Genomic DNA, 25,529 nt, shown 5'->3' with positions numbered 1-25,529 from the left:
CCTGATCTTGGTGATGGGTAGGTCCTGAGCTCCCTCTCATACCATCCTTACTGGCTGCCTCCTGTGCCAGTCGCTGAGCTATGCCAGTGGGAGAGCAAGGAGATCTCAGGAGCTTGGACAGAGATGTCGGTATTTTGAGAGTCCAGAAGCAGATCTCTTTCTGGGGAGGAATTGTTGAAGTTGTGGCTTCAGTAGCCAACCTCCCCACACTGTCTGGCACGTGCAGACCAAAGGGCTGCTCTCTCACAAGAGTCAGAGAAATTATTTAACTGGAGGGCCACTATATCTCCGGCAAGGTGAGAGGTTAAAAGCTGATGATGGAAATTGAACCCATACGGTGCGTATTACACCAACCATCCTGCCAACTGAAATAACCGATTTGTCAGTGAATACAAGCTTGAACAGCCCAGTGCTGCAAAGTTAAATAACTGTACCATACTGTACATAAGGGGAAGCAAATAGGACTTAAATTAAGTGTGTTGGTGGTCAAGGAAATGGAACTCCGCATTTCAGTTTCAGATTCCACTGCAGTCCTTTTCTCCAAACAGGTCTTTTAGACTGAAGATGCAGAAACAATTATAATCGAGTCACAAATGTTAGTTCACCTTTTGCTTAGCTATTAACTGGAGGTATTAAATCACAACTGGAAAAAAATCTGAAGGAACAAATTATCTACCTGGTAAAGATGTCCTACCGAAACAGGCTAAGATTCCTATGATGTTGGGATATCCAATTCATTCACGTCATAATGTAAATGTGATTGGACAGAAAGTCAATGTCCGTGTTGAGGAAGTGAATTTGAAAAATCATGAGGGGCATGGATAGGATAAATAGACAAAGTCTTTTCCCTCGAGTGGGTGAGTCCAGAACTAAAGGGTTTAGGGTGAGAGGGGCAAGATATAAAAGAGACCAAAGGGGCAACTTTTTCACGCAGAGGGTGGTATGTGTACGGAAGAAGCTGCCAGTGGAAGTGGTGGAGGGTAGTATAATTGCAACATTTAAAAGGCATCTGGATGGATATATCAGTAGGAAGGGTGTGGAGGGATATGGGCCGGGTGCTGGGGGGTGGGACTAGATTGGGTTGGGATATCTGGTCGGCATGGACGGGTTAGACGGGAGGGTCTTTTCTGTGCTGTACATCTCTATGACTCTATATTTGGTTGAGAAAGCATGTGGAAGGAGGGGATAATCCCAGCTGATAACTATCATCCACTTGAAAATTACACTTTGACTTTACTCCTCACATAATCCATGCTGTTCCCGATCATAATAATGAATGATGAACTTTACGTAACTGTGAATGGACACTGTCGGATAGATTCTGAGGTTTTTGTTACAGTTGGAGGTGTTGTTAACGCGATGGTTTTTTCAGCTCCGGAACCAGAGGTGCAGCTGACAGACCATGAGTCGCAGTGTGTGGATCAGCCAGAACTGGCTAATTGTGATCTGATAGTACAGGCCAATCTCTGTTCCAATCAGTACTATTCCAGCTTCTGCTGTTCAAGCTGCTCAAAGCCACGGTCGGAGGACCAGACACAGGGCTAATGGTGGTGCACACGGGGAGCAGTGGGTCTCAGGTGATGGGTCTCTCTTTACTCCCTCTCCTATTTCTCTGTTGCTTGGGTCAGCTGATCAGCAAATGTTTTCAGGCAGTCCCTTAGAAGTGATTATCTGGTTGATAATTTAACTGGCTAAAGGAAAGTAGACAGCTGACTGTTACTGTTTCTCCTTTGGCATTGGTGGCTATTTTTCACATGTAAATCAGAGGCCCCTCATTAAAACACACCGTGCCTGAGTTAATGATCAAATCGTCTGCAATACCCCAACTATAGGCAAGAGAAAAATAAATGTTTGCATTCCATTTTACCTCATAGCCCTGTCCTCCCATATGCTGGATGGAGGTGGAAATTCAGAACTAGATTGTTTTGTGTTACCCCATTATGCCTAAGATGAATTTTGGTTTGGAAAGTTCCTCAGTTTGGTCTCCTATTTGTCCAATAGTCTGTATTCGAATGTCAAAGTAGCAACGAAATATATGTGCTCAGTATGAGAATATTTGAAGTTGGGAGCATCATGTAGAGTCAGAAGCAGTTTGAAAACCTACCTTAAGCACAATATGTAGCACAAGAAAAAGATCAATGAATCCCTACTTAAGAACAGCAGGAAATGTAGGCCATTCAGGCCCTCAACACTGCTCAGCAATTCACAAAGACCATGGCTAATCAAGGGATTATGACCTGAACTCTATTTCTCAGCCAGTCCCTTGGCTCCCTGATCGATCAGATCTCTCACTCAACCTTAAATATATTTAATGACCCAGCTCTCTCAGGAAGATAATTCCAGATTCTCAACCCTCAGAAGAAATTTCCCCTCATCTCCACCTTAAATGGGATCTTTTATTTTTAAGCTGTGCCCCACTAGCTCTTGCTCCCCTGCACAATGGGAAAATCCTCTTCATATTTGTCCTGACAAACCCTACAATCTTGGGCTCAACCTCATTTTTATAAACCCCCCCCACCAAGTTTCAACCAACCTGACCTTTCTTCAGAAGACTACTCCAACTTGGAGTCGCACTCCTCTGGTCTTTTTCCTTAGCTGTGTGATTTCACAAATCTGTGAAACTTCATGAATTAAAACAGTTCTGAAACCACAAATCCATCAGCATTTGAAACAGAGTTGTGTCAATGTATAAAATATGGTTCATGTTTTTTTTCTTTACGAAGCTATTTCCCACATTTTTACTTTTCTTCCTTGTGCTCATTTCCAGGGGACAAAACAGAGTTCTACTCATCCCAGAGTTTTCAATTAGTCATTGTAGGGAATTGCCTGAAAATGCCCTCTTTCCTTTGACCTGATGCCTCTCCTAGATACGCTCAAGTGTTTTTGCTTTATCCAGCTGTACTAACACCATTTCGTTTATGAACGATGCTGATGTGTTTTATAAAGTGCTTCCTTATGGGCTTTCTTTCTCAAATTAATTTAAACAATTCTCCTGATGACCTGCTGTAAGTTTGAACACTCAGCCTCTGCATGACAAGTGTAAAATGAAACTTGGTTCTGAAATATGGTTTGCAAAGTACAAGTAGTGTTCATTTAGGAGAATAATGAGTAGATTATTCCTAAATTACACACTACTGAGCAAAAGCTAGAGGACAATACTGATGTGTCTTTCCAGGTGACTAAAAATGTTCAAGATCTCAGTGAAGACAGTATAACTGTCCTACAATGCCATGCTTTCTTTGCTTACCAATAAGGTGCAGCAAGTTTCCTCTCCAGGCACATTTCAATTCTGAGCTTTAGAAGAAGCGGTTTTAAAACAACAGTTTCGAACATAATTGTGATTTCCCTGTCCATCCTTAGAGCAGGAGCCCTGACTCAGAGCAGCCAATACAGTCAACCTAGAACACAGAGAAGTACAGCACAGAACAGGCCCTTCGGCCCACCATGTTGTGCCAAGATTTAATCCTAATATAAAATACAGTAGAAACCTACACACCCCTCAACTCACTGCTCTCCAAGTGCATGTACAGCAGTCGCTTCAATGTCCCCAGTGACTCTGCTTCCACCACCACCACTAGCAACGCATTCCTTGCATTCATAACTGTGTAAAGAACCTACCTCTGACGTCTCCTCTATACCTTCCTCCTAATATCTTCTCGTACCAGTCAATCCTGCCCTGGGGAAAAGTCTCTGGCTATTGATTCTATCTATTCATCTCATTATTTTGTACACCTCGATCAGGTCTCCTCTCTTCCTCCTTCTCTCCAGAGAGAAAAGTCCGAGCTTATTCAATTTTTCTTCATACCGCAAACCCTCCAGCCCAGGCAGCATCCTGGTAAACCTTCTTTGCACCCTCTTCAAAGCCTCTGTATCTTTCCTATAGTAGGGCGACCAGAACTGGACACAATATTCCAGTGTGGTCTCACCGGGGACTTGTAGAGCTGCAGCAAAACCTCACGGCTCTTAAACTCAATCCCTCTGTTAATGAGTGCCAAAACACCTTAAGCTTTCTTAACAACCCTATCCACTTGTACTCTCCACCTCCACCTCCCCCCCACCTCAATAGTAACTTAATTCCAAATATACTATATCTGGCAAATGAACCAATGCAGACAGAACTGTGGTTGTAAGGGCAAACTATAATTATAAAAAACACTAATCCATTTACATTTGTTACTTAATATTCTTAAGCAGGGCGAGTTATCTGATCTGAACCTAAACAGGTTTGATTTGTAAAACACGATGTATTGCTGGCTGAAAGATCTATTCAAGTGACAGGTCCAGAACTGGACAGAGTCCTGCAGCTATGCTTAAGCTAGTACTATCTAACTCTTTCCTAACTTGGTTTTTATATCCTATCCCTCTAAGAATCCAAGGGTTTTAAAACAGCCTCATCAACTTCTCCAAAGGCTTCAAATACCTGACTCCCCACAAGATCCCTGTTCCTGTGGCCATTTTAAAACTGTAGTTTTTGTTGTCTCATGTTTTTCCCTTCAAAATGCATCGCTTCCTAACTACGTGACCATCTCACTGATCTACAAAGTGCAAAGTGCCACTTCATAGCTGCAGATCAATCCGACATTAATCTTGATCTAATGCTATTGTTTAAGACCATGACAAATAGGAACAGGAGGACAGTTCTCGAGCCTGCTCCACCATTTAGTACGATCATGACGGATGTCCACTTTCCTGCCTCATGACCCTCGATTCCTTGACTGATCAAGAATCTGTCTTAGCCTTAAATATACACAAGGTCTCTGCCCCCACTTCTCTCTGTGGCAAGGAGTTCCAAAGACACTCAACCCTCAGAAGAAATTCTGCTTCATCTCAGTCTTAAGTTGGTGCACCTTAATGCTGAGACGAGTCCTCTGGTTCTAGACTCTCCCATTAGGGAGAATGTCCTCTCAGCATTTATCCTGTCAAGCCCCTTAAGAATCCGATATGAGAATCACCCTTCATTCTTCTACCTTCCAATGACTAGAGTCCCAATCTACTTAACCTTTGCTCAGAACACAATCCCTCCAGACTTGGGATCCTTCTCTGAATGGCCTCCAATGAAATTATATCTTCCTTAAATCAGGGGACCTAAACTGCTGACCGTACTCCAGATGTGGTCTCACCACGACCTTGTGTAGTTGCACTAAGACTTCCCTACTTTAATACTCCAACTCCTTGAAATAAGGGCCAGCATTTCATTAGCCTTCCTGATTCCCTCCTGCACCTGTATGCTAGCTTTGTGTTTTGTATACAAGTCACCTCAAGTCCCTATGTGTGGCAGTTTGCTGCAGGTTTTCTCCATTTGAATAATACTGTTCTTTTGTTCTCCCTTCCAAAATCAACAACTTCACCTTTGTGAACATTTTCATCTTTTTGCCACTTATGAACCTACCTCTAAACTGCTCACATCCCTCTCACAACTTGACTTTCTATCTATTATTGTCATCTAAAAATTTGGCTACAATACATTCACTCCTTTCCTCTAAGTCATTAATATATATTGTGAACAGTTGTGGTCCCAACCCTAATCCCTACGGAACCCTTTGCTAACATTTGTCCCCTTTATTTGCTTTTTTTCTTTCAACTTGATACACTCCGAAACTTCCTTAGTTAGCCATTGTTGGGTTATCCCTCCCAGAATCTTTCTTCCTTATTGGGATGTATTTTTGCTGAGAATCAAGAACCAGCTTAAACATAATACGCTGCGTATTGCCCACTATTCCTGATAATGTATCTGCCTAGTTCAATTTTGTCAACTCTATCCTCAATTTATTACAATTCCCTTTACTCTCCACTCACTCTGAAACAATATTTAAATTTGCTGTGTTATGACCACTATTTCATAGAGGATCTTTTACACTAAGGTCATTAATTAAACACGCCTGATTACCCATTACCAGATCCAAGGTAGCCTGATTGGCTTCATGACACATCGCTCTCGGAATCTATGAAAAAGTGAGGACTGCAGATGCTGGAGATCAGAGTCGAAGAGTGTGCTGTAGGTTCATAAGTGGCAAAAAGATGACATTTAGGGCATAATCAACGATCTTGAAGAGCTCATACCCAAAACGTCAATTTTCCTGCTCCTCAGATGCTGCCTGACCTACTGCGCTTTTCCATCAACACGTTTTCAGCTCTGATCTCCAGCATCTGCTGTCCTCACGTTCTCCTAGTTGATTATAACCTTACTGCAAAGCCTCTTCCAAGGATACTTACCTTGAAGAAGTTCTCCTCTCTCTACGTTCCTGAAGGGCTAATCCCCAAAACATCAACTCTCCTCGGATGCTGCCTGACCGGCTGTGCTTTTCCAGCACCTCACTCTTCGATTCCAGGAAGCTATCCCCAATACACTCAAGTTCATCGTCATAGCTATTCTTTTCAATTTGATTAAATCTGTCAACAAGATGATTAAAAGTCATTCAATTAGTCATTTTTCCTACAAAATGGTTGCTCTTTAGGTACACTACTCCTGTCTTAGGCTCATATAGCATGGAAACAGTCCCCTCGATCCAACCAGTCCATGCCGAACAAAATCGCAAACTAAACTAGTCCCACCTGCCTGTTTCTGATCCATTTCCCTCCAAACCTTTCCTATCCATGTCCTTTTCCAAACATCTTTTAAACATTGTACCTATGCCCACATCCACCACTTCCTCTGGAATGCAAACCACCCTCTGTAAAGGGTGGTTTCCCTTCATGGCTTAGGGAAAAAACAACTACCATCAACTCTACCTATACCTCTCATTAACTTATAAACTTCTATCAGGTCATTGCTCAACCTCCTATGCTCCAGTGAAAAAAGTCCCAGCCTTTCTTTATAACTGAAGCCTTCCATATTTGGAAACATCCTGGTAACTCTCTTCTGAATGCTCTCCAGCTTAATACCCTTCCTATAACTGGGTGACCAGAACTGGACACAGTATTCCAGAGAGGCCTCACCAATGTCCTCTACAATCTTAACCTGACGTCCTAACTCCTATACTCACAGGATTGAGCAATGAAAGCAAGTGTACTAAGTGCCTTTTTTAACAAGCCTGTGTGTCACATATAGACAGGGTTATGTACCTGAACCCCGAGGTCCTTCTATTCTACAATGCTACCCAAGGCTCTACCATTAAAAGTCCTATCTGTGTTTGTTTGTACCAAAATGTCCTTTCCCTTGCTGTTTTTTTTAAAGCTCCATTCAAATGGACTCTACATCAGCCAAGCCTTGATCATCTCTCACAACTGTCCTCACTTCATTCCATCTCTTATTAAGAAGTGCTACCCAATTTTTACTTGTAATCATATTTCTATAATGATGGAGCGGTGTTCCAAAAGCTAGTGCTTCCAAATAAACCTGTTGGACTATAACCTGATGTTTTAACTTTGTCTACCCCAGTTCAGCACCGGCACCTCCAAGTCATATTTCTATAATGGCTGAGATCATATCCATTTTTGTCAACTTGTGCCATCAGGTCATCTGCCTTATTTTGAATGCTTAAAGGATGAAGATACGAAGAGTTTAGCCTTGTCTTTTAGCCATTTTTAATTATCCTAACTTTTCTTTGTACTTTAGCCCTATTTACCTATCGCCCTTGATTACAATTTCTACATTTAACGTTTATTACTGTCCTTGACACAGCGCTCAGATTCCGATCCCCCTGCCATTTTAATTTAAACCCTCTTCACTAGCAAATGATCACCATGTGACATTAGTCCCGGTCCTGCCTAGATGTAACCTATCTACGCCATCTCTGCCTGTGTAGTTATGGCCTGCAGTGTGACCACCTCTCTATACATACTATCCACAATTTTGTTACCTTTGTAGATGCTCCAGTATCCCCACCCACGAATTCAGCTCAGAAATCAGAGCTACCAGGAGTTGCAGCTGGAGACACGTCCTCCACATGTGCTGGTCCTGGACACTGGAGCAGGACCTTTGTCATTTGTACATTCATAGAAGAAAATTGTTAATATAGAAAATATGATTTTCAAAGATTCGGAACTTGGTTCCACAACATGTATTTACATTCAGATTTTATTTTTATGTAAGATGACTTGTGTCTTTAAAAGCTAAATGTCAGCAGTTGTATAAACCTAGTAAGTCATCAGATATATTTACCATTAAATGGCCCTAGCATTTAATGCACTGTCACTTCTTTGAAGAAGTGTCAAGTGGTTAGCTTTGTACATAATGCTCACTATTCTACCCAAGAACAAGAGAATACTACAGCACTGGAACAGGCCCTTTGGCCTTCCAAGGCTGTGTGGATATATTTTGTTCATTCATACTAAAACTGTCTTCACTTACAGGATCTGTATCCCTCTATTTCCTTCCTATTCATATATTGGTCCAGGTGCTTCTTGAATGCTGCTATTGTGTCTGCTTCCACCACCATCTCTGGCAGTAAGTTCCAAACACCACCCTTTATGTGAAAAATGTACCTCACACATCTCTTTTAAACTCCCTTTGCGCCTTCAACCTGTGTCCCCTAGTAATTGATTCTTCCACCCTGGGAAAATTCCTCATACTTTCCACTCTATCCATGCCATTCACAACCTTATAAACTTCTTTTAGGTCATCCCTCAATCTCCTGCATTGCAGTGAAACAGTCCACTCAACCTTCCTTGATTGCTAAAATCCCCTGTATCAGGCAACATCCTAGTAAACCTTTTATGTTCCCTCTCCAAAGCATCCACATTCTTCTGCCATTTGAAAACATCAAAAAAAGGAATTAAATATGATCCATTCTCTAACCACTGTGTATTTCTGTTAAAGAAAGTCACCATATTACCTACTTTCCACTTAACCAGAATCTCATTTTTATGAAGATAATCTTCATATAAAAATGAATATTTGTGATGATTACTACATTTCTGCAAACAGCATGCCAATGAATTAAACAGTTCATATCGAACTAATATCCTTTTTATGTTTACACACTGACAAAATACAATAAACTGATTGTAGGAAATTAAAAAAAACACTTCCTTGCTACTGAAATAAAGTGAGATGTGAAAACATTAAAAAAAACACTAAATATGATCCATTCTCTAATTACCACTTACTTCTGTTAAGATTATAAATCTCTAGTGTAAATGTCTATTTATTAGAAGTGATTGTAGGGATCATACAAGTCAAAAAAAGAGGAAACCTGCTGAACTCTCAAGGGAGAGTTTCAGAAATCACCCAGAAGCAGGGAGTACCATTGTACATCAGTCCTGGCCCTGTCCAGATGTAACTCCTCCAGTTTGTACTGGTCCCATCTCCCCCCAGGACTGGTCCCAATGTCCCAGGAATCTGAAACCCACCCCCCACCCCTGCACCATCTTATCATTCACATATTCATCCAATGCATCGTATTTATACTCCAATATATGGCACAGGTAGTAATTCTGAGATCACAACCTTTGAGGTCCACTGTCTTTCCCAATATTCTCCTTTTAGGACTGCATCTTTTTTTTAAAAAGCCTTTGTCATTTATACCAATTTGTACCATAACCACCAGCTGCTCACCTTCCCACACAGAACAAGAGGAGCACATCACAGCCTTGAGCTGTCCTACTAGGACTTCAAACCCTTTGAAATAAACTTTTGAAAGCTCATAAAATCATTTCAATTACTTCAGCATTTTTCCTTAGACTTCACTACAACAGAATACAGCCCTTATGAAGTTAAAAACCACAAAATAAAGACTTTGCAAATTATAAGCAATTAGATGGTACAAATATTCACAGTCTACACTGATCCACTTGCCCTGTGTCACTCTTGAATCCTTTTGTCACCTCAGGAGCTCTGCCTCTGGATTGAGAGATGGTAATGCTGGGCTGCTCCTGTGAAAGGTTTCCTGAGGCTCTGCTCAGCTGCTCCTTGCCAGATTCATGCACTGACGACCATCCCTCCACCCTGTGCTCTGTAAAGGAAGAATTCCTCAATGTCGCTCAATCCCCTTATGACCCAAATTCCCTATGATCTTATATTTACATTAAAGAGCAGAAGTGCACACCAGTGAGAGTACAGGAGGGACCTGCCTCCTCTTCCTTCTCTTGCATAACTCCAATTACACTCTAATTCAACAGAGCAGTGCTCCTGTTTGTCAGCATCTTTCTTTTAACCCAACCTTTGCTTTGTTTGTTGAGAGAGTACAGAAAACACTGACAGAACAACGAAATGCACCAAAAAATAGATTAACAGCCTGTGGAACCATATCGTTGACAATGCAGTTTTAAAATGACATTAATTTCCACGACTGCATATTTCTCCCCTATGTGTGTTAGAGGCTACGCTTGATATAGGGTGACTGATATCAGGGGTTCAGTGTTGATGCAGGTTTTCTGCGGGGTTAAACAATAGACACTATTTGTTGCAAAGGCACTTCTGACTAAGTGTTATCCTCTCTACTGTAGGTCCATTTTATTGGCAGTAGTATGTAAAGTTGTACTGGAGGATATGGAGAATGCTACTCGACTGATGTTTGTAAATTCAGTTCCAGAGAAAATGACCAGCGTACCTTTGACTATACAAGCAGTCAATCTCACCCTTTTATTATACAAAGCTGTACTCTTTTAAACTATTGATATGTATAATAGTCTTAGAATGACAAGTTACTGAACATTCATATGAAAACTGTTAATATAGAAAATATGATTTTCAAAGATTCTGAACATTGTGATTTCCAAAGGTGCGTTGTAAGATGTATCTGCATTCAGACTTTATTTTTATGTTAAAAGACCGGTACTTTTAAAAGCTAAATAACAGCATGTTGGATAAACTTAGTAAATAATCAGATATATTTCCAGCTGACCTTATGTTTAATGCACTGTCACTCTTTTGAACAGGTGCCAAGTTCTGTACATAATATGAATACTCAAATCCACCTACTTTCCCTTTAACCAGAATCAAATTTTTCTATGAAGATGTAAAAATGTATATTGTGCGTTTATTAATACATTTCTGCAAATAGCATGTGTCAATAAATTAAACAATGCATATTGAACTACTGGCCTTTTTATATTTACACTGACTTACAAAATACAACAAACTACCAATTGCAGGAAATTTTTAAAAAAATTGCATTGTTGACAGAATCTCTTGTAGAAGGTGCACTTTGATTTTTAAAAAATATAATGTGCAACATCTATTCGATTTGCACCAACAAATAGGTGCTTCTGAGTACTACAGTTCCTTTTAGGATGAATCATGCACAGAACCTTTTCTTGACAGCATTGAAAGTTTTCTTGCAACATTCCAGTCTTATTTTACACCCTGTGCTGGAGAATATGACACTATTTTCAAGGCTTCTTTAAGTTTTTGTTTTATTTACACTTTGAATCCACATATAACTAGTTTGGAATATAGTCTGAAAATGTCTTGCTAATCCTTTTGGAAAGCTGTTTAATGTTATACTTGGGACCTTTCTGCAGAAAATACCTACTTAACGCATGGTGTCAAAACGCTTCCTTGCTACTGAAATATAATATTAAGTTGTGATGTGAGAACATCAAAAAGCACTTTCCAAATATGATCCATTCTCTAACCACCATTTATTTCTGTTAAAGATTATAAATCTCCAGTATAAATTTATTTCTTTATTACAAGTGATTGTAAGGCTCATACAAGTCAAAATTAAAATAAAACTAAAGAAAACCTGCTGAATTTGCAAGTGAGATGCAGAACAGCTATACCCAGAAAGTGATGGGGGTGGGAGGGTTCTCACTGATCACCATAGAAAGGAAAGAAAGGAGGTTGGAAACGTGAATACAATTTGTTACCAACAAGGATTAACTACATTGTGCAAATCCATTTCAACAATTACAGCAATCCAACCTGACTGTCTTAAAAACCCCAAACCTCAAAATAGTAAGGAAAACAAAGAGAAGTTTCAGCATAACAACAAATTAAAATCTTGCTCAACAGAACATAAAAGGTTGATCATGGTTTACGCAAACCATAACAATACTCTTAAAAATATTTAACTGCTGCATACTAGTGATTTATAATTGGTCATCTGTTCGAGCAAGTGTACTACTCACACCAGAATGATCTGTGGCAAGGTCCAACTAAAAGATCACATTTACCCCAATTACTTACATTCAAATCAGCAATAAACCATTCTTTATATACATTTCGTACAACCAGTCGGTGTTTTACCTTTGGCAAGATTACTTACAGCTCAATTTCCATAACTATTTAAAATATATATACTAATGCATAAAAATAAAGATTTTGGCATTGATTTATCCAAGTTGGAAGCTCCATCCAACACTAGTGGACTGCAGTATCATTCTGCAGCCTCACCACAGAACAACAACAACAACAACTGTAGGTAGGAAGAGTTTAGAGACAAGCAGCTGCTCCCCTACACTTGTACCATTAAAAGAACCAGTACTTTTCCAAGGCAGACACCAGACATGGCCCTTTGATCATTGCACCTTACCAGATGTTTCAGTCCAGCCTAGCATCAGGTTTCTAATGGTTTTCAGAGACTGCTGAAGCAGTTCGTCATGCCCATTATCAATACTGAGCACTTTGCACACACACATACCAAAGGAAAACAAAAAAAAACTGATCCCTGCTCAAAGTTCAATCTCAAAGGTTTTCTGTAAGTCACTAGAGAATGGATTAGTTGGAGAAGGTGTGGCCCGTTGCTTTGATTTACATTCCAGTGCATTCCACTGAGCTTCAAATGCATCAATTCCTGGTATGCCAGCTGCTGCCATCTGAACACTTTTAGTTTCTGTTGTCCACGTGTCACTTTCTGCTCCGTTGAAAGCTGCCAAGCCGTTGATTTGCTGGCCAGGTTTAAAGTAAGGGTTAGCATTTGCAGTGACCCCCATCATGCCACCTTCAATTTGTGGAAACATGTTTTGTTTCGACTGCGTGTGAGTAACCGGAGGATGACCCGCAGTGCCAAAGACATTAGCCACCATCTGAGAAGGGGTGATTCCAACCACAGGCACACTTGGAGCTTGATACGGTGCCCCATTGGTGACCCCGAGATTATAGGGCTGAGCAGAAACAAACGTAGGTTGCATCTGAGGTTGTGCACCAGCTGGTGCCGCATGTGGGCTAACAAAGGTGTTGGCCTTAAAGGATAGTGGGGCTGGTGGCACAACCACTGATGGCTGTGGCTGTGAAGATGGTAGCACGCGGACACTCTTTGATACTTCCTCAAGCCAGCGGTCAGCTTCCGAAGGTGTGCGATTGTGACCAGGATGAAACTGGGCCGTCACCGGAGCAGTTGATCCCCAATCTGTGCCTGGTTAAAACAAGGAAGAACGTATTTAAAGACACTCTGATCAATGAACCAGTTACTCAAACAAACTAAAGACAAGAGAAAGGAAGTTGTCTGGTTAACTTTAAAAAGAGAACAGTGACTCTTAGTTGAAGATGGTACTTGGAGTTTTACTGTTTTGCAAGACACCAATGTCAAAGGTTCATCTGCAACTTAGTCTTCACATCTTTGGAAGAAGGAGATAAAATACTGTTATTAAATATTATAAATAAGCAAGGGAAGAGCAAAGTTGGTCTCCTCCTTCAAGTGCAACTGTTACTCAGTAAACACGTGAACAGAAAGCTAGTACAGGCCCTTGGAACCTGTCCCATTGACCTTCATTGAGACCATGGCTGACCTGTGACCCAACTCCATCTACACACACTTTTTTTTAGAGCAGCTCAGTAGTTAGCACTGTTGCCTCACAGCACTAGGAACCTGGGTCTGATTCCACCCTTGGACAACTGTGTGTGGAGTTTTCACATGCTCCCCAGTATCTGCATGGGTTTCTTTCCACTGTCCATGATGAGTAGGTTAAGTGGATTGGCCATGGGAAATGCAGGGTTACAGGGGTATGGTGGGAATGGGTGGGATACTCTGAGGGTTGGGTGTGGACTCGATGAGCCAAATGACCAAATTCCACACTGTTGGGAACCTATGACTCTCTAATACTTACCTTTCCCTCAAACCTCTAATATCTTTGATGAAAAAATACCTATCAATCACTGCTTTAAAGCATCAATTTCTTAATTTTCATTAATGGGATGGTTGCTTTCTGGGCTATTTATTGCTAATTCCTAATTGTCCAGAAGGCAGTTACAAGTCATCCCTTTGCTGTGGGTCTGGAGTCACATGTAGAGGTAACGATGGCAGATTTTCTTCTCTAAAATGCATTAGCAAACCAGACAGGCTTTTATAATAATAGTTTCATGGTCACAGCTATCTTTATATTCCAGATTTATAAACTGGATTGAATTTCCACCAGTGATGGCGATGCATTTGAATCCTTGTCCTCAAGGCTTCTGGATTCTGAGTCCAGTGACATTACACCTATGCCATCATCTCCCTAATTGCTGTCTCTAAAACAGCTTCAAATGTATAAAACCATCTGTGTGCAGAAGTAGCTCTCAATTCACTCCGAGAAAGATCTAGCTCTCATTTTTAGGATATGCCCCCTTTCCTAGACTTCACCAATAGAAATATCTGTCAATCTACCCTATCTTCATAGTATCTTGCATACCTCAATCACATTTTCTCTTAACTCTAAATTCTAGGGAATACAAGTCTGGTTTATGTCATCGCTCCTCACAATTTAACTCTCAAAGTTCAGGTAACATTCTAGTAAATTTATGCTGCATTTGCTCCAAGGTTAATATGGTCTTCCTAAGGTGAGGTGTTCAAAGCTCACAGTGACTGCAGGTGCAGTCTAAGCAGGGCTATGTGTAGCTAAGCACAATATCTACTATTTTGTATTCTAGTCCTCTAGATATAGAGGATACAGCATTCCAAGGATGAAAGGTCACAAGCCTGAGACATGAACTCGTTTCTCTCTCCCCCGAATGCTGGTAGACCTGATGATTTCCAGAATACTGATTGCATTGAGGCATTCCATAAACCTTGACTTATGACGCCAACGAACTCAATAGGAGGACTGAATACCACTTTGTGGAGGAATTTTAATCCTTTTCACCTAAATGACTACAAAAAGATTCCAAACTAATAATGATTACATCAATCAACAGTTCAGTCATTTTGAATCAATTGTGCTTCAGATCTGCTAATTATTGTCTTTTAACTTTCTACAACAGTTTGATTGTTCATCGCCAGGACGTTTAAGATGAATTGAAAATGAAAAAATGCTGGAGATCATCAGATGAAGAGTCATCTAGACTCAAAACATTAGCTTGCTTTCTCTCCACGGATGCAGCCTGACCTGCTGTGATCTCCAGCAGTTTTTGTTTTCACTACAGATTCCAGCACTGGCAGTAATTTGCTCCTACATTGAGTTTAAGATGAATGCCTTAATATTTCACTACGTAGAATATAAATGATGAATACCTTCCAAGATACAACAAAGGAGCACAATTAGGCAAAACGTCTACACTGAAGCAAAGGAGGTATTAGTAAGGTGATGAATCAGCCAGGTTAAAAGGTAAGTGTTAAGGAGAGAGAGACGGAGAAATCTAGAAAGTGTAAGCTGAGATGGATGAAGGCACAGGTGTTGCTGGTGCAGCAAACTAATGGGATAAAGGTCAGGGAAGAATGTAAAGGTCTGGAGACTGAGCAAGGGTAAGAAATAAGAAGGGGCAGGGAGATATGGAAACAAACCATTTTAAATGAATTGCATTATGCAGGACCTATAAGCAGCAAAGCACTGGCTGCGAGGAAGGCATGGAATAATTTCATTAGAAAGTGCACTGAAAGCGTGTTTTGTCATCAGATCAAACCACAGCTGAAATATTGTGAACAGTTTTGGGCCCCGTATCTAAGGAAAGACATACTGGCACTGAAGGCAATCCAGAGAAGGTTCGTGAGGTTGATCCCAGATGTGGAGGGACTGGGAGAGCTTCAGTACTTTAGGCCTGTTCTTGCTGGACTTCAGAAGAATAAGATGTGACCTTATTGAAATGTGCAAGATTCTAGAGTAGATGTGGAAAGTTGATGTTTCCCCTTGTGCGAGTGCCTAGGACCGGGGGTAGAATTCAGAATGAAGGGTTGCATGTTTACAATAGAGGTGAGGAAGAATTTTTCTTCTAAGGGTAGTGAATCAAGGATTATGGGAAAAAGGCAGGAGGGATCATCAGATCAGCCATGATCTTGCTGAAGGGTGGAGCAGACTTGATGGGCTGAATGGTCAAACTCTGCCCCTACATAGAACATAGAAGAATACAGCGCAGTACAGGCCCTTCGGCCCTCGATGTTGCGCCGATCAAAGCCCACCTAACCTACACTAACCCACTATCCTCCATATACCTATCCAATGCCCGCTTAAATACCCATAAAGAGGGAGAGTCCACTACTGCTACTGGCAGGGCATTCCATGAACTTACGACTCGCTGAGTGAAGAACCTACCCCTAACATCAGTCCTATATCTACCCCCCCTTAATTTAAAGCTATGCCCCCTTGTAATAGCTGACTCCATACGTGGAAAAAGGTTCTCACTGTCAACCCTATCTAACCCCCTAATCATCTTGTACACCTCTATCAAATCACCCCTAAACCTTCTTTTCTCCAATGAAAACAACCCCAAGTGCCTCAGCCTTTCCTCATAGGATCTTCCTACCATACCAGGCAACATCCTGGTAAACTTCCTCTGCACCCGTTCCAGTGCCTCCACATCCTTCCTATAGTATGGCGACCAAAACTGCACACAATATTCCAGATGCGGCCGCACCAGAGTCTTATACAACTGCAGCATGACCTCAGGACTCCGGAACGCAATTCCTCTACCAATAAAAGCCAGTACGCCATATGCCTTCTTCACTGCACTATTTACCTGGGTGGCAACTTTCAGACATCTTATGGTCTTAATGGTTGAGCAGATTAGCAGCATTGTGGGTCTACCTACAGCATGTGAGCAGCAAAGTAGTAAGTTCACCACCAGCTTCTCAACTAGGGATGCGCAATAAATGCTGGACTGGCCAGTGTTGCCCACGTCCCATGAACGAATTAAAAAAAGATGAAGTCAAGGAACACAAAGCAAACGGAAGTAGGCTATGTTTGTGATATAAAGACTCATCCCGGGGTTAAAAAGGATGTAGACTTTAGACAAGTTGAGAAAAGAGATGAAATCAGAGTACAGAGTTTCTAGGAAATGGGAATGGGTGAGGATGAAGTATCCTTGGTATTTAGCTTGGATCACGAAGCAAAAATGGAGAGTTATCTATAGTATAAGGTATGTATATCTGAACTGCATAAACATAACATTTTGGATTTGAAATAAGAAACCTTAGTTATTTTTGGGTTTAACATTAATATATACCACCACCAACAAATCATCGATTTCATTGCTAAGTGAAGGTTCTGCATTTAGTGCTGAACAAAGTAGTTTAGGCTCCGTAACTTAAGGACTTAATTATAAACATGCCTCTAGCTTCCATCTCCAGCTCTATCTTAAACCAGATGTACAGCCTTACTTGCAGCAATTGTAGTTCCTGTGCTAGATGCTGTAGGGAGCTGGGCCCAAGGGTTTGTGTCACGCACTGGCATTACTGTGGGAGACATAGCAGGTGCTGCAGGTGCTGGAACAGGCAGTGGGAAGGCTGAAATTGCTCCATTGACTACAATAAGAAGACATGTCAAACGGTCAAATCTGCGATACTGAAAGTGAAACATTCTTTGCCAAAATTCATTCATTCGCCAAAAACGAACTACGAACCTTGGGAAGCAGCTACTTGAGGAGCTGAACCAATCGTAGGTTTTGACATTGGGGCAGAAGAGAACGGATCCTCCACTTGATCACTGAACGCATGTGTTATCTGAGAGCACAAGGAGCTTATACTGTCCGCTTCACCGGCAGTCTCACCTTCCATTTCAGGCACTGAATAAAGAGATGCAAGAACAAGTTCAATAATGTTGACAATGTCTGATGTATTTCCTCAATTAAGTATTTTATCACATTCAGTGCAGTCCAAAATAACAAACCACAGGGTAAACCTACAGTCAAGAGCATGTCTTGTACCACTTGCTGTTGACCACACTATGTGATACTGAAAAGCTGCAAGTTCCCACAATACCACATGTAAACATGAATCAGCATCTGGAAATCATGGAGATTCAAGTCTAAAACAGGGCATTGAACATACAAATCACACAGATTAGATCACAGTCTATATATGATCTTTAATGATAGCTGGGGTGAGCTTGGGGCTGGTTTTTGAGTTAGTAACTAGGAGATTTTGCTGAAGTTAATAGTTAACTTTTCTGAAGTTAAATATTGACAGAAACATGAAGATTTCTTTTAGGTAACAGAGTTTGGAACCTTGCTGTTGAGTGAATGGATTTGTGCGCTTGTGGAATTTTCAAAGAAAGTGAGGACTGCAGATGTTGGAGATTAAGAGTCGAGAGTGTGGGGCTGGAAAAGGCAGCATCTGAGGAGCAGGAGAATTGATGTTTCGGGCATAATCCCTTCAGCAGGAAGGGGAATTTTGTTTACTTGAGAAGTTTGTGGTCCAACTCCAGCTGAAGGGAACCATCCGAAAGAGAGCGCAAGTGAGAGCGATCAGAATTAACATTTGAGTCGTCCATTCAGAAGTCTGAAACAGTGTGAAGAAGTAATTCTTGAATCTGTTCATACATGTATTCAAACTTGTATATCATCTGCCTGATGGACAAGGGTGGAAGAGTGTATAAACTGGAATGGAAGAAGTCTTTGATTATATTGGTTGCTTTCCTGAAAGCAGTGCTTCTGAGAAGGGAATAATAGATTACCTTTGAGTGAAGAGTGTCAGTCCCAGACCAGAACTGTTGAGGTGTAAACCTGGAAACGGTTAATTAAACTGAGTGAACTGAAGTTAAAATATATCGTTGCTCCAAGAAGGTGCATCGGCAGTTACAGTCTAAAAGTGAAGTTTCAGGAGACTTAACCATACTGAGTTGTTAGATATAGGGATTCCAATGAAAGTATTATTTAAATGGTGTATTTGAAATCTGCACCAGGAGTGGTGTATTGGTTAGTCTATAAAAGTTATATATTTTTTTCAATTTATAAAGTAGTATTCTGGGATTAATGGGATTGTATTTTACTGTGTTTAAGACATTTGTATTTGCATTGTAAGCAGAGTGTTTGGATTACTGTATTGGAGCATAATTAGTTTTGTAATAAATGCCTTTTATTGTTAAAGCAAAATCTGTAGCATGAGAGATCCCTTTGTTAAAAGCGAAATAAATAAAATTCAGAAGTATCAATCCAGATCTGTCTGGCTTCTGACTTGTCTGTTAATAATGTCAGCTAGGATAATTAAAAGAACAATACATCAATAAACACTCTAACATAGAGCATGACAATTTCCCTTTGCCTAAACATTAACTCTGAAAGGAAGAATGAGAGTTTGGCATCAAATGAGAAACAAAAAAAACAATCAGGCCTATGCATCTGCTGCAAGAGTAGTTTGTTACAAAGTTCACTTCAAGATCAGACAAGATTCCATTTCATCAGGAATAAAAAGGGACAAGAGTTTGCCATTGGGTTTGAACATCTCATTCTGGCATTATTGATTGGATTCTCATTAAAATACATTTTCCACAATACACGTGGGTGAATTTTTAGTCTTCATAAGCCTTCAAAGGGAGAGGTGATGGCCTAGCTGTATGATGATGAATCCAAAAAGTCAGCTAATGTTCTGCGGACCCGGGTTCCAATCCCGCCAGGACAGATGGTGGAGTTTGAATTCATTAAAATAATGACATCACTCGATTGTCAGAAAAAAAACCATCTGGCTGACTAATAAATTGCAGGACAAGAAAACTGCCATCTTCAAGAGGCAAGAGGCTGAAGAACACAACAAGCCAGGCAGCATCAGGAGATGTTTTAGGTGTAACCCTTCTTCCAGACTGGGGGTGGGTGTGGGGGGAGCTGCATATAAAGGGGGATACATGGACAAGATAGTAAAGTGGGGAGAGGTGAAGGTAGGTCGAGGGTACGACTTGATTGGTCAATGGGAGGGATGAATTCAGTTGGTGGCTGGGAGCAGTGGTGGGGAGGGGGAGGGGGGAGAGGGGAGGGGGGAGGGGGGAGGGGGGAAATGGAGAGAGAGGGTATTTGAAATTGGAGAACTCAGTGTTGAGTCCTCTGGGCTGCAGGCTGCCCAGGCGGAGGATGAGGTTTTCTTTTGCCAATTTGAGCTGTGGCTTGTTTTGACAATGGAAGCAGCCAAGGATGTTCATGTTGGAAAGGGAGTGATTGGGGGAATTGAAACGAGCAGTGACTGGGAGGTCCGGTCGGCCTCTGCGGGCCCAGCTGTGATGCTCAGTGAACCATTCCCTAAGTTTCCGTTCGGTCTCCCAGATGTAGAGAAGATCACATCGCAAGCATGTGATGCAGTAAACTTGGTTGGAAGAGAGGCAGGTGAACCTCTGACTTACCTGGAAGGACTGTTTGGGGCCCTGGATGGAGCTGAGGGGGTGGTGTACTGGCAGGTTTTGCATCTTTTCCGGTTGCAGGGGAAGGTACCTGGGGGTTCGGGGGATGGTCGGTGGGGAGTGTGGCGCTAACCAAGGACCATCGAGGGGAAGGAAGAGAGGGATAGGGAGGGGGAAGACGTTCTTGGTGGTGGGTCTAGTTGGAGTTGGCAGAAGTGTTTGAAGATGTGTTGGATGCAGATACTGGTGGGTGGTAGGTGAGGACAAGGGGACTCTGTCTTTATTGCATTGGGATGGGATTTAGAGCAGTGGAATAGGGATTGGAGTTGGTGCGGTGGAGGGCTGTCTGGATGATGGAGGGAGGGAGGAAAGGCACGTTGTTCAAAATAGGTGGACATCTGGGATGCGCACGAGTGTAATCTCTCCTTGTCCGAGCAGATGTGGCTGAGGAATTGGGAGAATGGGATAGAGTTCTTTCAGGATTCTGGGTGGAAAGAGGTGTAGTCTAGGTAGTTATGGGAGTCTGTGGGTTTATAGTAAATGTCCATCTGGGGGACTGTCGCCAGAGATGGAAATGGTGAGGTTAAGAAAGAGGAGGGAGGTGTTGAAGATGCACCGTGAATTTGAGGGCGGGGTGCAAGTTGTGGGCTCCATTCAGACCCAACAGGCTGAATGATTTAATTTCTCCTCCTATGTCTTACGTTCTTAACCCTAATGATCCTGCAAAGTTCTCCTGATTAACATGTGAATGTTGGGGTGGGGGAGAACTAATGCCAAAACTGGCAGAGATGTTTCACAGACTAATGAAGCAACAGCCTGACACAGGTCTACTCACAAAATTATACCGTCCAGTATCGCAGTCACCACCATCACCATCCCGGGTTAAATCCTATCCAACCAGCGGGGGAGACTCAGGAGAAACAGTGGCACAGTGGTATACACTCAGGAGGGAGTGGCCCTGGGAGTCCTTTGACTCCAGACTCCAAGAAGTCTCACCGTTCAGTTTAAACATGGGCAAGGCAACCTCCTGCTAATCATCATGCAGTTACCTCCCTCGACTGATGAAACAGTACTCCTCACATGTTGAGCAACACGTCGTGGAAACACTGCAGGTGGCTAGGGCACAAAATGTACTTGGGGTGGGGGGGGTGGATTTCAATGGGGGGAGGGGGCTCAGCAACACCATTACTGATTGAGGTGGTCAGGTCCTAAAGGACATTGCTGTGAGACTGAGACATGGGAACCAACAAGAGTGAAACACATTCTTGACCTCGTCCTTATTAATCTGCCAGCTGGACATTGATGTGTCACTTTGGGCTATCTGGAGCTTCAATATTCTATTCCAGTCTGTGCTCCACTCAACTGTTACCATCAAGCCAGGAGATCAACTCTGGTTCAATGGAGCGCACGTGGGAGCAGCACCGTGCAAATCCAAAAAGGTTGCAACCTGGTGAAGCTACCAAACAAGACTATTTGTGTGCCAACAGCTGAAGAAGCAAATGATAGACAGAGCTGAACAATCCCACAAACAATGGATCAGATCGAAGCTCTGCAGTCCTGCCACATCCAGTCATGAATGATGGTGGACAATTGAACAGTCCAACGGAAAAGGAGGCTTTGTAAATATTTCTGTCTGCATTAATATAGGAGCCCAATACCTTAGTGCAAAGGGTAGTGCTGAAGCATTCACAACAATCTTCAGCAAGAACTGCTGAATGGATGGTCCATCTTGGTCTCCTCTAGTAGTCCCGAGCATTACAGTTACCAGTAATTGTCTTCAAACAATTCAATTCACACCACATGATAACAAGAAATGTTTGTAGTAGAAACTGCAACAGCTATACTCTAACAACATTCCAGCAATAGTACTGAAGACTTGTGCTCCAGAATTTACCCCATACCCTAGCCAAGGTCTTCCAATACAACTACAACACTGGCATTTACCCTGCAATGTGGCAAACTATCCAGGTGTACCCTGTACACAAAAAGTGCCCTGTAAACAAATCCAATCTGGCCAATTACCGCCCCATTAGTCTACTCTCGATCATCAAAGTGATGGAAGATGTCATCAGTGTCATCAAGTAAAACCTACTCATTAACAACCTGCTCAGTGCAAGTCAGAGGCCAGGAACACTGTGGCAAATAACTCATCTCCTGTCTCCCAAAGCCTGTCCACCATGTACAAGGTACAAGTCAGGAGTGTGATGAAATACTCCCCACTTGCCTGGATGGGTGCAGCACTCAAAAGCTTGACACCTTCCAGGACAAAGCAACCCACATCATTAGCACCACTTCCACCAGCATAGAACATTCCAGCGCAGTACAGGCCCTTCGGTCCTCAATGTTGCGCCAACCTGTGGAACCAATCTAAAGCCCATCTAACCTACACTATTCCATTATCATCCATGTATTTATCTAATGACCATTTAAATGCCCTTAAAATTGGCGATTGTTGCAAGCAGGGCATTCTATGCCCCTACTATGAGTAAAGAACCTACCTCGGACATCTGTCCGATATCTATCACCCCTCAGTTTAAAGCTATATCCCCTTCTGCTAGCCAGAGGAAAAAGGCTCTCACTGTCCAGCCTGTCTAATCCTTTGATCATCTTGTATGCCTCTGTTAAGTCACCTCTTAACCTTCTTATTTTGAACAAAAACTGCCTCAAGTCCCTCAGCCTTTCCTCATAAGACCTTCCCTGCATATCAGGCAACACCTCTGCACCCTTTCCAAAGCTTCCACATCCTTCCTAAAATGCGGTGACCAGAACTGCACACAATACTCCAAGTGTGGCCACACCAGAGTTTTGTACAGCTACAAGATGACCTCCTGGCTCCAAAACTCAATCCCTCTCTCAATAAAAGCCAATTCACCATGCACCTTCTTAACAACCTTGTCAACCTGGGTGGCAACTTTCAGGGACCTCTGTATATGGACAAAGATCTCTCTGCTCATCTACACTACCAAGAATCTTAACACTGACTTGCAGGTGCTGGTGTTGGACTGGGGTGGACTAAAGTTAAAAATTATGCAACACCAGGTTCATCAGGTTTATTTGGAAGCACTAGCTTTCTGAGCACTGCTCCTTCAGGTGATTGTGGAGAAAAAGATCATGATCACAGAATTTATAGCAAAAGGAGTCCAGTGTTACGGAGATGTGATACAGAAAGATATTTTAGATTAAACCTTTCCTCTTTGAAAATTGGATATGCTGGTTTCTGTTCTTTGATGTGCAACTCCCAGAAATTCTTCTAAATTACATTCTCAAGATAGTTCAGTTTTCTAACAACAGGTGTGAAGTCTGTGCCCCAATGTTTAATCAGACTGACATACCCTCTGCATAGTTTTACATGGATGCATGCAGTTTTTGAGAAAAATAGTTTAAGAAGCTGAACTATCTTGAGAATGGTATGAGTAACAAAAAGATGGGGTACTGGGCTAATGGTCAGATACTTGGTAGTGTGGAGGAGCAGAGGGATCTTGGTGTCCACGTACACAGATCTCTGAAAGTTGCCACCCAGGTAAATAGTGCGGTGAAGGCGGCATATGGCGCACTGGCTTTTATTGGTAGAGGAATTGAGTTCCGGAGTCCTGAGGTCATGTTGCAGTTGTATAGGACTCTGGCGCGGCCGCATCTGGAGTACTGTCTGCAGTTTTGGTCGCCATACTATAGGGAGGATGTGGAGGCATTGGAACGGGTGCAGAAGAGGATGCAACCTGGATGTTGCCTGGTATGGTAGGAAGATCGTATGAGGAAAGGCTGAGGCACTTGGGGCTGTTTTCTTGGAGAAAAGGTGGTTTAGGGGTGACTTGATAGAGGTGTACAAGATGATTAGGGGTTAAAAAAGGTTGACCATGAGAACCTTTTTCCACGTATGGAGTCAGCTATTACGAGGGGGCATAGCTTTAAATTAAGGGGTGGTAGGTATAGGACAGATGTTAGGGGTAGATTCTTTACTCAGCGAGTCGTGAGTTCATGGAATGCCCTGCCAGTAGCAGTGGTGGACTCTGTCTCTTTATGGGCATTTAAATGGGCATTGGATAGGCATATGGAGGATAGTGGGCTAGTGTAGGTTAGGTGGGCTTGGATCGGTGCAACATCGAGGGCCAAAGGGCCAAATACTGCGCTGTATTTGCTATGTTCTATTTTCCACATTCTAAATCACCCTCAATCCCATGCCTCTATATCTTCTTCAATAACCTACTCTGGGGAACCTTACCAGACACTTTACTGAAATCCATACACACCACATCAACTGCTTTACCATCACCCACCTGTTTGGTCACCTTCTCAAAGAACTTGATACGGTTTGTGAGGAATGACCTACCCTTCACAAAACTGTGTTGACTATCCCTAATCAACCTATTCCTTTCTATATGATTATAAATCCCATCTCTTTTAATCCTTTCCAAACTTTTGCTGACAATAGAATTAAGGCTCACTGATCCATAATTACCAGGGTTGTCTCGACTCCCCTTCTTGAACAAGGGGTTTTGGATGTGAACACAAGAATTCACATAGTTAGTAAGTTTGCGGATGACACCAAAATTAGAGGTGCAGTGGACAACAAAGAAGGGTAAAAACAATAACTGCAGATGCTGAAACCAAATACTGGATTAGTGGTGCTGGAAGAGCACAGCAGTTCAGGCAGCATCCAAGGAGCAGCGAAATTGACGTTTCGGGCAAAAGCCCTTCATCAGGAATAAAGGCAGTGAGCCTGAAGCGTGGAGAGATAAGCTAGAGGAGGGTGGGGGTGGGGAGGGGGAGAAAGTAGCATAGAGTACAATGGGTGAGTGGGGGAGGAGATGAAGGTGATAGGAGATGAAGAGAGGGTGGAGTGGATAGGTCGAAAAGGAGATAGGCAGGTCGGACAAGTCCGGACAAGTCAAGGAGACAGTTACTGAGCTGGAAGTTTGGAACTAGGGTGAGGTGGGGGAAGGGGAAATGAGGAAGCTGTTGAAGTCCACATTGATGCCCTGGGGTTGAAGTGTTCCGTGGCGGAAGATGAGGCGTTCTTCCTCCAGGCGTCTGGTGGTGAGGGAGCGGCGATGAAGGAGGCCCAGGACCTCCATGTCCTCGGCAGAGTGGGAGGGGGAGTTGAAATGTTGGGCCACGGGTGGTTTGGTTGATTGGTGCGGGTGTCCCGAAGATGTTCCCTAAAGCGCTCTACTAGGAGGCGCCCAGTCTCCCCAATG

The 25,529-nt window shown here is 42.3% G+C and overlaps 2 protein-coding genes across 12 annotated transcripts in view; one reads left to right on the top strand and one right to left on the bottom strand.

Annotated features, from left to right (window-relative positions):
• paplna (papilin a, proteoglycan-like sulfated glycoprotein) overlaps positions 1–10,976 on the top strand; it is a 130,726-nt gene extending 119,750 nt beyond the window's left edge. For 3 of the 4 annotated variants that reach the window (XM_072569472.1, XM_072569474.1, XM_072569471.1), the window contains 2 exons: positions 1,373–1,577; positions 10,387–10,976. In XM_072569472.1, coding sequence (XP_072425573.1) covers positions 1,373–1,545 — 173 coding nt within the window. In that variant the 3' untranslated portion in view covers positions 1,546–1,577; positions 10,387–10,976. The remainder of the gene's footprint in view (positions 1–1,372; positions 1,578–10,386) is intronic. The other variant, XM_072569473.1, reaches the window with a different exon arrangement.
• A 523-nt stretch (positions 10,977–11,499) lies between these two features.
• Positions 11,500–25,529, bottom strand: part of LOC140476613 (protein numb homolog) — a 194,970-nt gene continuing 180,940 nt past the window's right edge. For 5 of the 8 annotated variants that reach the window (XM_072569475.1, XM_072569478.1, XM_072569479.1 and 2 more), the window contains 3 exons: positions 17,633–17,794; positions 17,391–17,534; positions 11,500–13,238 (listed from right to left, as the gene is read on the bottom strand). In XM_072569475.1, the coding sequence (XP_072425576.1) occupies positions 12,556–13,238; positions 17,391–17,534; positions 17,633–17,794 (989 nt within the window). In that variant the 3' untranslated portion in view covers positions 11,500–12,555. The remainder of the gene's footprint in view (positions 13,239–17,390; positions 17,535–17,632; positions 17,795–25,529) is intronic. The other 3 variants (XM_072569481.1, XM_072569482.1, XM_072569483.1) reach the window with 1 other exon arrangement.

This window comes from Chiloscyllium punctatum, chromosome 4 (genome assembly GCF_047496795.1).
Source record: "Chiloscyllium punctatum isolate Juve2018m chromosome 4, sChiPun1.3, whole genome shotgun sequence".
Classification (NCBI taxonomy): Eukaryota; Metazoa; Chordata; class Chondrichthyes; order Orectolobiformes; family Hemiscylliidae; genus Chiloscyllium; species Chiloscyllium punctatum.
Note: the sequence above shows the minus strand (reverse complement) of the source record. Positions and strands in the feature narration are given on the sequence as shown.